General features: G+C 41.2%; 1 protein-coding gene across 1 annotated transcript; it reads right to left on the bottom strand.

Annotated features, from left to right (window-relative positions):
* Positions 1-311: 311 nt before the first annotated feature.
* On the bottom strand, positions 312-11,675 carry anxa13 (annexin A13). The gene is made up of 11 exons (XM_049020761.1): positions 11,518-11,675; positions 9,861-9,936; positions 8,992-9,086; positions 8,495-8,665; positions 8,086-8,119; positions 7,636-7,715; positions 7,133-7,201; positions 6,764-6,865; positions 4,599-4,674; positions 2,708-2,820; positions 312-1,451 (listed from the first exon to the last, which is right to left on the bottom strand). Exons 1-11 carry the CDS (start codon positions 11,530-11,532, stop codon positions 1,332-1,334), a joined length of 951 nt encoding a protein of 316 aa, XP_048876718.1. The 5' UTR covers positions 11,533-11,675; the 3' UTR covers positions 312-1,331.
* Positions 11,676-12,520: the final 845 nt, after the last annotated feature.

Raw genomic sequence — 12,520 nt, 5'->3', positions numbered from 1 at the left:
ATATTCAAGGCTAATCGCCGAGAAGCATTATGGGTGATCAATGGATTCAAGATTTTATGTCAATATCATTTCATGTCGTACAAATATAATAATTAAACAGAATGTTTTAGAACGTAAAACTAGGAGGCTTTCTTCTGAATCACTTGGCTCTTTTTTTGCAATCTCATTATAATCATCTTCAACATAAATTATAGGGAACAACAGTAGTATGATGAATACTAATTGATTTAGGTTATTTTTTATTCAGAGGATAGGTATTATGATGAACACGCATTTTTTTTCTCAAATGTTTGACAGAAAACACACAAATGTTAATGCGCTTTCATTTATTCAGGAACTGCTTGTTTTTGCACACAAGGAGTTGGGGGGGTCTCTGCCTTTAAAGTGTCTTGGTCCCAAACATGTCGTTAACATTTAGTCTGACATTAACGTTTGCGTTGACCTGTGTTTCACAGCGTGAAATTGCACTGCAATGCTACGTGATAACCACTAGGTGGCGTGGGGGAAAAGTTTCAGAAACATAGTTAACACAGCTGCCGTGGTGGAATTAACTACTAGTTACTGTTAATTTCCAAGTTAATACATCATACAACAAGAACTAAAAACATATAAAATTGCTATTCTCTTCAGTTTCAGACTAGACACTTTGTTACTAGGTCAAATTTAGACTTCATTATCTGGTCTAATACATATTTCATTTAAAGCTATGTGAAATTAGTACAAGCAGCTCACGCTGTAAATGCAATACACACGAGGTTACATATTTTAGTTTCCTTTTTAAATAGATGGAATAAATGTGGGGAGCATAAGCATATATTTTCCGCGCTGTAAGACTGACAACTCAGAATATTTCAGTTAATTATCTGTTATTTTAAGAGCCCAACAACTGTAGATTGTAATCAGTCAAACGTACTGACAGCAGGTTAATTTAGAATCTTTGGTGGTTCTTTCCATTGTCGCGTTACATCCATTCACAGATAGTCTTCCAAGTCATATGTGTATAGTCCGTGTTTTAATGCCCAGCTGTGGATGTGGGAGTCCCCAGATTAAATCTATTCTGAATCTTAAATTTTACAGAAGATTGATATTGAGCTTCCTATCATGTGGAGGGAATTTTGTTTAAAATTAGGGTGAAATTAGGGTTCAATTTCACATTGATCCTGTATTTATCTGGGTGGAATCTGTTACAAGCCTCCCGCTGCGCAGGGCCTGGAGAGTGTTAAGTCCCTCCCACACACCTGTTACAGAACTTCCTGTTGGACTAGTTGTAAGTATTTTTAGTATACTGAACCCCTCTCTATCTTGCCTCTACTGGCACACTGCACCAATCTTCAGTGCAGAATAGCGAGGAGGAGACGCTTGAAGTCTCCACTACACTCGGAGCGCAGGGCGTCCTTCAGGGACACGTCATACTTCTCCAGGTACATGTCCTTGATGGTCTCCAGGTCGATCTGGCAGATCAGGAATGCACAGGTTATGAAAGAAATTGGATCCGAGAATATAAAGTGTTAAAACCGTCTGACACATCTGTCCCTAAGGAAGCGTGTTTCACAGTCACATGACGGCTGTAGTGTTGTTACTCCTATTCACGTTAAAGTGGGTTTTACTGGCGGTCCTTCGTGGGTCATTCCCATGGACCTGAGAACTTCCCGAAAACAAACGTTACAATGAAACAGTGTTTCTTTTCTTTTGTGGAGCAATTGACTTTTAATATATATTGACTTTTAGGTATATTAATACTATGTAATTCGTTGCTTTGATTTAATGATTTTTTTTTTGCTTTCCCCCAAATAGGTTACTAAAAACCACACAGTACAAAACTAGACAAGTTAAAAATAATTTCAAAATCTTTAAAATTTTATTGCAATATATTCCACAATAAATAATCCAGTTTTACGCTTATTTATTTTTTGCTGAATTTGGTAGTTATGTCATTTTTTTCTCATCTCTAAGTCTTGCCCTAGATTTGATTAAATGATTTTGTTTATTACAAAATAAATGGTAATAAATTAAAACTGATTAACTACCCCAGAAGCAATATTGACAGTTTAGACAATAAAGCTGTATAATTTAAGTTTTATCCATCCATCCATCCATCCATTTTCCAAACCGCTTATCCTACTACAGGGTCGCGGGGGGTCCGGAGCCTATCCCGGAATCAATGGGCACGAGGCAGGGAACAACCCAGGATGGGGGGCCAGCCCATCGCAGGGCACACTCACACACCATTCATTCACACATGCACACCTACGGGCAATTTAGCAACTCCAATTAGCCTCAGCATGTTTTTGGACTGTGGGGGGAAACCGGAGTACCCGGAGGAAACCCCACGACAACATGAGGAGAACATGCAAACTCCACACATATATAACCCAGGCAGAGACTCGAACCCGGGTCCCAGAGGTGTGAGGCAACAGTGCTAACCACTGCACCACCATGCCGCCCCAATTTGAGTTTTATACAGTTTAAAAAAATAAAAGAAAACTGATGTGATGGTAATGAGTGTGAATGATCCTATTGGTCTCATGATCTGACCTGACTGACACACAGATGATGCCTAAAGAGACCCTTCTGGAAATAAATGGACCACCTGGAGCCTTCAAACACTCAGAACCCCTGACAGCTTCCACCCTCCTGACGACGACGGCAAAAGGTTGAGAAATACCCAGATGGAGAGACTGGCCACCATTACGTCAACAAGACATACCTCAGAACGGCCCACGATGATGCGTACGAGTGTATCCTCATCAGTCCCGACCCCCTGCATGGCTTTGTGGAGACGACGGGCAAAGTAGAGCTGGGGGTGTTTAGCAACCCGCACTGTAGGGGGGTAACAGATAGCCAAAGAAAAAGCCCAGGAATGAGCCAATGGCCAAAAAAATTTTTGTCCAGGAAATGCTAATCAATGTAAGCTAAATTGATTGTTTCTATGCAAACACAACAACATGCACTAAATGGACAAAAGTATTGTAATACACCTTTTAATCATTGAATCCAGGTGTTTTCATTCAGACCAACTGCCACAGGTGTGTAAAAAAAAAAAAAAAAATCAAGCACCTAGCCAAGCAGTCAGGTTTACAAAAATGTAAATAGGTCATTCTGAAGAGCTCAGTGAATTCAAGCGTGGTTCTGTCAAAGGATGCCACCTTTGCAAAGCAGTTCCTCAAATTTCTTCCCTGCTAGAAATTCTGCAGTCAACTGTAATCAGTATTATTGCAAAGTGGAAGCGTTTGGAACAATAGAAACTCAGCCATGAAGTGCCAGACAACGTAAACTAACAGCGGAGTCACCGAGGGCTGAGGCACATAGTGCATAAGTCACCGACGTTCTGATGACTCAGTGACTGCAGACTTCCAAACTTCCACTGCCATTAACCCCAGCACAAAACTGTTCACCAGGAGCTTCATGGAATGGATTCCATGGCTGAGCAGCTGTACTGCATTCAAGCCTCACATCACAAGGTGCAATACCAAGCTTTGGATGGAGTGGTGTAAAGCACACCGCCACTGAACTCTGGAGCAGTGGAAACATGTTCTGTGGAGTTCGGAATCACGCTTCTCTATCTGGCAGTCTGATGGGTAAGTCTGGGTTTGGCAGATTCCAGGAGAACGTTACCTGCATGACTGCATTGTGCCAGCTGTATAGTTTGGTGGAGGAGGGATAATGGTATGGGGCTGTTTTTCAGGGGTCGGTCTAGGCCTCTTAGTTGCAGTGAAGGGAACTCTTTATGCTTCAGCATACAAAGACATTTTGGACAATCGTAGGCTTCCAACTTTGTGGGGACAGTTTGGGGAAGGAAGGGCCTTTTCTGTTCCAGTATGACTGTGCCCCAGTGCACAAAGCAAGGTCCATAAGGACATGGTTGGGTGGGTTTGGTATGGATGGACTGGCTCACACAGAACCCCGACTGGACAGAGACGAAAATCACCCCAGATTCACTCCAAAATCCCAGAAGGGTGGCAGCTGTTATACTGTAGCTGCAAAGGGGGGGACTAACTCCATATGGATGCCTGTGGATTTAGAATGGAATGTCATAAAAGCTCCTGTAGGAGTAATGGCCAGGTGTCCCAATGCTTTTGTCCATATAGCGTATATACCATACATGAGCATGTATAGGGTTAAAAGGACTATTACAAATGCTTAACGATCTGCCCTTACTATAAAGGAAACTCCTCAGAATACACTATTAGTCAGCATTCTTTCCATAATCTAACAAAAAAGCTTCTGCAATTCTTCATGGAAAATTTCTGACCCAGACTCATTTGCTTCCTGTTCTTGACATATTCTGGCAGGTATGACAACCTGAGTTTAGTTTAAGGGATTTCGGGCTGATGCTTACACTTGATGCCAATAGTTTACATTTTCTTGAAAAAGATGGAGCAGCTTCAGTCATATTCCTGATAAATCCCTTTGAATCCTTTCCCAGTGCTATTAAGAGTCCTGGTAACTATGATCCTAAGGAATATACTATGCATCCATACATGTCCTTCAGGACCAGCAAGAAGACTGGTTATCTAATAGCAGGCTGTATAGAAAGGTTTGCACGGTATAAATTTAGCAATTTATGAGCCCATATGCCCCAGAAAACAGATACCAACCAAGAGTACGATAGCAGGTCTTCAGTGTTCCAGAAGTCTCACTTTCAATGGCATCCAGGATCTCCGTCCCAGACAGCTAGAGTGCAGAGGGTACGGAGGACTCAATTATCAAAACTGACAGAGCACCAACCAGACAAAGCCCAAAAAGGGCTAAAACTGACACTAAATTCATGGTTTATTACAAAAAAGGGCACTAATACCCAAGACGGCCAATTGGATTTGGCAAGTAATCAATATTGTCGATAAATACAATATTTTTCTCCTTATCAATTTTTTCCTATTGACATATAGTTTTTGCAGTATTGATATACTGTAAAAAGCTTCCATTATTAATAACTTATTCTATTTTAAATGGGTCATACTGCATTAACTGATTAAAAGACAAACACACAAAAGAATCCTTTTTTCCTGCACTTCCGTGACAAGCACACCGTGCCAAAGAGCATTTCTATTGCATACACAGCTAAACCCTAGCAAAGTAAACATGCTCGTGTTTCTCACTAAAAATGCGTAAACTGGTTACTGTGTGTGTGTGTGTTTGTGTGTGTGCATACGCACTATTGTTCAAAAGTTTAGGGTCACTTAGAAATTTCCTTGTTTTCCATGAAATCTTACATGAAATTTGTCTGAATAGGAAATATAGCTAAATAATTAGGAAATAGTAATTGAAGTTTGAAATAATCATTTTTGAAATTAAAATAATAATTGCGTTCTTCAAAGCATCCTCCATTTGCAGTAATTACAGCCCTGTAGACCTTGGACATTTTAGATGTCAGTTTGTTGAGGTAATCTGATGAGATTTCACTCCATGCTTCCCGAAGCATCTCCCACAAGTTGGATTGGCTTGATGGCCACTTCTTACATAACATTTCATCAAGCTGCTCCCATAACAGCTCAATAGAGTTATACAGGATACCAGCTGACTGCTTCTTCCCTAAATAGTTCTCAGTAGTTTGGAGCTGTGTTTGGGTCATTGCCCTGTTGTGGGATGAAACCGGCTCCAATTAAGTGCCGTCCAGGGTATGGCATGGCGTTGCAAACTGGAGTGATCAGACCACCAGACCACCATGCTTGACAAATATCAAGGACTTCTGCAGCACCTTTTCATTCGATCTGTCTCACAAACTCTCTTCTTTGTGATGCGAACACCTGACTTTGATTTGTCCATCAACAGCACTTTTTTTCCCCCAATCTTCCTCTGTCCAGTGTCTGTGCTCATTTTTCCATCTCAGTCTTTTCTTATTGGCCAGTCTGAGATACGGCTTTTTCTTTGCAATTCTGCCAGCATAACAGAGTTGCCTCTTCACTCTTGACGTTGAGACTGGTCTTCTGTAGGTATTCCTCTTTCTACTGTGGTTAGAACCAGTTTGTGCTGCTCTGTGAAGGAAGGAGTACACTGCATTGCAAGAGATCTTCAGTTTCCTGGCAATTTCTCACATGGAATAGCCCCTTCATTTCTCAGAATAAGAATAGACTGATGAGTTTCAGGAGAAAGTTACTTCTTACCATTTCGAGCTTGTAATCGACCCAGAATTGTTGATGCTCCAGACACTCAACTATTCCAAAGGCGGCCAGTTTTATTGCTTCTTTAATCAAAACAAATTTTCATCTGTGCTGACGTAATTGCAAAGGGGTTTTCTAATGATCAACTAACCTTTTAAAAGGACAAACTTGCATTAGTAAACAACATTCCACTGGAACACAGGACTAATGGTTGCTTTAAATGGGCCTCTGAACACCTATGTAAATATTCCATTAAAATACTGCCGTTTCCAGCTGTGATAGTTATTTACAACATTGGCAATGTTTCTAATTAATCTGATGTTAATTAATGGACAAAAAACACTATTTTTTCCAAAAGCAAGAACATTTCTAAGTGACCCCAAACTTTTGAACGGTAGTGTGTGTGTGTGTGTGTGTGTGTCTGTGTGTACATTTGACAATTACAAAATTACGACACCATTATGATCATACCATTGGGCATTGTTTAGTTTCGTTATATATTTGATTCATAATTGATAATGAAAATTCAGATATCAGCCCAACCCTAACGTCCAAACTAGTTACCTACCCTGATCATGGTAGACCAAGTAATGGACTGAATCACCGTAAATACCAGAGTATACAGGCAGGTAAACTCTTAGCTGAGTGCCCAGCAGTCATACCGATTCGTATTTCTTAAATGTAGCCTGGAGCTGTAGGTAGTTCCTCTGAGTCAAGATGTAACTGAAGGTTGATTCATCTGTCCCAAAGCAACCTTCTCCAGCCTAAAGGAAAATAATCTGGATTTGGTACATCATCATGAGAACACCAGAACTTTCTCTACTGTGAAGATTAAAGAAGAACTTGGCTGTGGTTCCTTAGAAGTTGTGTCAGCTCTACAATGTAAGGTTAAGGTTTGCTACCTTTGGTGTTTGTCATAGACTTATTTTTTCCACTTGTCCATGAATGGGTTATTACTCAGTCCACCTCCATCATGACAGCATTTCCCACCCTGTGGGATGCATCGCTAAAGAACTCCAGACAATTCATACCTCAAAAAGCGCAGTGGCATCTTGCTCTGCCAGAATTTCATCTACCTCATAACCCTCGTCCCGATTACCCTGGGAGAGATAGAGACAGACAGGGAGAGAAGTTATGCTGAACATTTGTTTTTTTAATAAAACAAATGAAGGAAATCAACCCTTTAAGCTGAAGATCAACATTTCTCAAAAAAAAACTAGAAACATGTGAAAGGCAGCAGAGCATGTCTGCATCAGAACAATGGCTGAAGGAACTGGCTTTCCAGAACGTTCAAGGAGGAACCCTCTAGCCCAGTGTTTCCCAACCCAGTCCTCGGGGACCCCGTACAGTCCACGTTTTTGCTCCCTCCCAGCTCCCAGCCCCCAACCAATAAAGAACAATGAATACCTGGTACACATACGCTAGGCGTTGAGAGGAAGCAAAAACATGGACTGTCCGGGGTTCCTGAGGACTGGGTTGGGAAACACTGATCTAGCCATACCTGAGATAGTCCAAAAACAAGAGCTGCACTTACCTGCAGTAGAGCAACCAACAGCCTCTTCACATCCCCACTGGTGTCTCCCTCGATGTCCACCTCCAGGTCTCGCTCATGGACTGGAAGAAGAGAGACAAGAACGGTGAGGGGGAATTGGCATATCCTGTTTATTCTAATATCCCAATTGGAAAGTATCTGAACCATGAGATACAGAGAAAGGTTCCTGTTAGACTCAAGGCCAACAACACAACTGTTATTGTCATTAATACACATTCGGCAAACAAAGTAACAGGAAAGGGTGTATCTCCTGGATCCTGAAGATGATGTCAGATTTCCCTATCAACAGGAGGAAGCAGATAAGGCCTTCAGAGAATGGATAATTACAACTATTAGGGACCGTAAACACTTTATAACTGCAGGACTATACAAAAAAAGGTAGCTAAGACAGAAGAGATTTATTATACAAGAAATGTCATAATGGGTCCATACCTTGATAGTAGGCATCTCTATATCTCAAGATCTCCTGAATTAAAAGATAGGAAACATGAGTTATGAACATAGTAAGACCTGAGGACAAAAATTAAGTTCAGACAATGCCACTACTTCAATTTCAGGTACCTTTTTAAATAATTACCCTACCATAACTGTTAGTCTCTAAAACATTTAGCAATTTTCCACTGGTTGCCAGTGCTGGTCCCTCTTGAAACAACTCCTGCTTTGCTCTACAAAACACTATAATATTTTACTTAAAAACTAGGTGTTATTTGATATTAACAAGTTTTACAATCACGAACACAGAGCATTTAATCGCGAGCCAACCCACAAACAGTTTACTTTCTTTGATTTTTATTTTAAGCTAATATGACTAGAGGTCCTTCCGGATTCAGGGGTGACGTACCACGTTGGAGGCAGTGCACAGGATCTCAACCAGGGTGTCCTCATCCGTGCCTAATCCCTTCATAGCCTTCCGTAGCTCCTTGACAGCAAAGATGTCGGGCGGGTCCAGCATGGCGATGACGGCCTTCTCAAAGTTGCCCGACAGCTCTTTTCGCAAGACCTCCTCCAGCTCCTGAAAGATGAGCATTTGCCATGATGATTAAGCATCATGATTTGAGACTGAAATGTGACCAGTGTGACGCAAACCTTTCTCGAAGTACACGGCCTGAAATAATCACACACAAATTTACTCAGAATCTAACTATATAAACGAATAACCTGAATAACTAAGATGTCGCTTCAAATAAAAGCATCTACAAGCCTACCAAAATGAAATAAAACACATTATACTGGGGGTTAAAATGTTCTGCTGACAGATTTTAGGAATACTGTTAGGGCTGACAGCTTGATAAAATGTGTATTTCTTTATGGGGGGAGGAAGCAGAAGAAAACACTCACATCATCGTATTTCTCGAAATACGCCTGTTTGATTTCCATACGCTGGGCCGCTGAGCGGTTGGCCAAGATGTCGATGATGGCCTGTTCGTCCGTCCCTGATCACAGAGAGAGCGTGAAGGGAGACTATGCAGACAAGGCCTAAACTCTGAATCTAGGTCCGTACTGTAACTGCCATGTTTATTATCCAGCTGAAGATACCATCAATGTACTATTTAGTTCAAAAGTGAAAATTATGACATTAATTAGGCACCTTGGGGAGGTAAGGCGAGTGATGGACTGTGTTCAGCTTCAACATTAAGAACAATTGACTCCTGACGTCTGAACAATGAATCCTGTGATTTTTCGTGTCCAAGTATATGATATTTACAGCTATTTATCAGACATTTTTCTCCAAAGCTCAGGTGCCCAATGGCAGAGTCACTCTGTCACTCCCTGGGATCTAAGCTGGCGAACTTCCAATCACAGGACCGGCATCCTCACTCAGCGAGTCTCACCTCCAGGAGACGCATCTATCTCTGCTTCCTGGGATACTGCTTCAAATGTTTATCGGAGACTGGCGAGTCACTGAATTATTACAGTTAATCTCAAGCATGCCTACAGCAGACACTTTGTAGATTTTTTTAGATCTTCTCCGGGAGACTTGGGGCCTTGTCTGACACGGGCCGTGCTTACAGTTGGCAGATAAGTCGTTATGACTCACACATGGAACCGATGAAATTCAGCATCAACAAGCAGAGGTGTTTAAATCCTTCAGATAAACGGCTGTACTGTTGCCCATTACACAAGAAGGGCTTAGCATCACGGTAATTTGGAGTCTACCGTAGAGAATGGAGAAAATAAAAATAATAAAAAAACAACAGTAAACTTACCCAGCCCCTTGCAGGCTTTTCGGATCCCTTTGATGTCGGCCACAACATCAAAGTCTGCACAAGGGATGATTGTTGGCTGGGAGAATGAAAGGACACAGAGATTATTTTCATTTTCTTTTATTAAAAACCTAGACTGAAATGGACCTTACTAATATGCCTCGCTAACAGAAACATACTTTATAAAAGTATTAAACTATTATGCTATAGATGCGTTTTTATAAGGTGGCTTTTTGTGCGTCGTCTTGGAAGTTAAATGGATTGTGTCGATATTTGCTGTGATGACCATCTACTGGCGTAATTTAGGATTACAAAAGCAAAAGTTTGCTGATCATTAATCTTAGGCCTATGTTTGCTCTTGAATTTTTCATGTTTTCTTATAAAACATTCGTTTAAGCATCGAGCAAAATTTTTTGGCAACACATTTCTTGACGGAACACAAATACTTATAACTCAGTTACTACTGAAGTACAAAATATGAACAATCGTGAACATAGTGGCTACTTGAGGTAAAAAAAATGTCATGATTTATTAATGGTGAAGAAACATGAGATCAGTATTTCACTTGTGTTATTCATTACTTGTTCCTTCAGTAGTTCAGAAAGGTTTACAGAATTAACAGACATAGTAACAAATTTAGTAACTGTTTGAGGTAAAACATGCATCACGATTCATTAATGGTGAATGAATTAACATGAGATCAGTATGTAACTAATACTTGGTTTGTAGTTAATACATGAGCAATAGGTTCCGTCGAGTAAAGTATAACCAATTTTTACTATTAACAAAAGATGAACCAGTTGAATTAACCTGTGCGTGAGTAACATTCGTGTTTACCCACATTATCCATTATAATTTTTGCGACAGTTCAAATCAGCAGGATCGTCTTCCAAAGCCCATAACTTTAACACTTTCTGATAGCATACAGTTCTAGCCCAGTTAAAAATTATTTATGTCTGGTCTGACTTTTAAGCGTACATTTTCAAACAATAGATCAGAGAAGTGAACACTAGAGCGCAGATCATGAATGCCATTGAGTTTCAAACTTCTGTAACAATAAATTCCGCACCCGGGGTGTGTTTCCCAAAAGCGTAGTTGGAACCATGCAACTGAATGTGTCCAACGATGTAAGCTGCTAACGGAAACTTTTGGGAAGCGCACCCCCGGTGGTCAGATAGCGGACGCCTTCCACCGGACTCCACCTAACGGGACTTCAGCGAATTTCGGCCACTCTTACCCCCCGCCCCCTGGACACGAAAGGGGAATATAGGCCTAGCAAAAAGCGACGCAAATTGCCATATACCAAACGAAAAAAAGCCAAATATGTTAAAATTATTAAGCTGGCTACGGTTTTAAAACTGCGGGAACATAATTACCGTTAATCCTATACACAATACATGAAAATTAAAATGTGCGACTACACAGACCAAATTAATGTAACAACGTACCAGTTGGTACTACTTGGCCATATTTCGCCTTTTTAGTCTATATTAATCCGCATTAACTTCGGCACGTACGATTCGAGCGATTTACACAGCGATCAGCAGTAGCGCTTATTCCATCGCGACTATGGATGTACGTGACAAACACTATCCTCGCATTTTCCCGCAGACACAGAAAACCTTTCGTCGAAGAAGCGGTGCGGAGATGCGGTACCCACTTGAACGTTTCCCATTTTGCGGTTTTTCCGACCCTCAGCTCAATGCTACTCGGCTCCCCTGCTAAGTGCGTCTCTTCCAGCTGATGAGGCCCGGGACGTTGCTGCGGCGCCCCCCCTGACGTCAAGCTCCGGAACCGGCTTTAACCATTTACTACACAGGCACACCCACAATCCCCCAACTTCACGGGTCCGGTAACGAGGGTACAGCGAACCAAAGACCAGTGTTAGGACAAAATCTGAGTTAACCTGTTTTTTTTTTTTTTTTTAAATATGCCAAGGCGATGTAAATTGTTATCAAACTTCAAATTATTAAATGTTACGTGTAGGACCATTCTGAGCACTTAGAATGAAATAAAAACAGTAAATAAGGATCTCGAAAATATTACGAAGTTTGCTTGCTCAAGCAGTGGGTCTTTTTATTTGCTGATTTCGGGACAAGTCGGCGACATCTCTAAATATCGCTTAAAGAAGCGTAATACAGTTTTTAAATAATAAACATAGAATAACCTCCATATAGGCCTATCCATGCATCCACCCATACATACATCTCCAAAGCGCAAAGTAAAGAATCTATGAATCTCTGGCGTTTTGCGAACAGGCAGAGGAACCACACATTTGGCAAACACTTCAGTTTCGGGTATGTCAGTGCTTACGCCGGCGAATCTCAGGGGAAAGTGGGGTTAAGGCCGGATCACCACGGGTATTGCCCCCTACGCCTCTCATACACCCGCTGGATCCAATGTCTTTCTGGCTCTCAGTCCTCCATTACATATACCAGGTTTCACTTTCAGAGTGCGCATATCTGACACGGGAGACGTCGGGCGCTCCCTGCTCATACGGCAGAAGGGCAATAGTACAAAATGTAGGTTACCGGGAAAAGGACTCTGGTAAACCCGGATGGTAGTCTTTTTAAAGACACAAAATTAACGGACAGCGCAAAACACGCACAGTATTTCCCTAAATGCTGATGACTATAGTTTCAAGTTTGTTTTTTTTTAATTAT

The sequence above is a fragment of the Brienomyrus brachyistius genome, chromosome 1 (genome assembly GCF_023856365.1).
Source record: "Brienomyrus brachyistius isolate T26 chromosome 1, BBRACH_0.4, whole genome shotgun sequence".
Taxonomy (NCBI): Eukaryota; Metazoa; Chordata; class Actinopteri; order Osteoglossiformes; family Mormyridae; genus Brienomyrus; species Brienomyrus brachyistius.
Note: the sequence above shows the minus strand (reverse complement) of the source record. Positions and strands in the feature narration are given on the sequence as shown.

Coding starts and splice junctions, on each gene's coding strand:
- anxa13 (XM_049020761.1), bottom strand. Junction 8,120..8,494: donor TGTGCACTGCCTCCAACGTG/GTACGTCACCCC, acceptor CTTTTAATTCAG/GAGATCTTGAGATATAGAGA. Junction 7,202..7,635: donor TGTTGGTTGCTCTACTGCAG/GTAAGTGCAGCT, acceptor TATCTCTCCCAG/GGTAATCGGGACGAGGGTTA.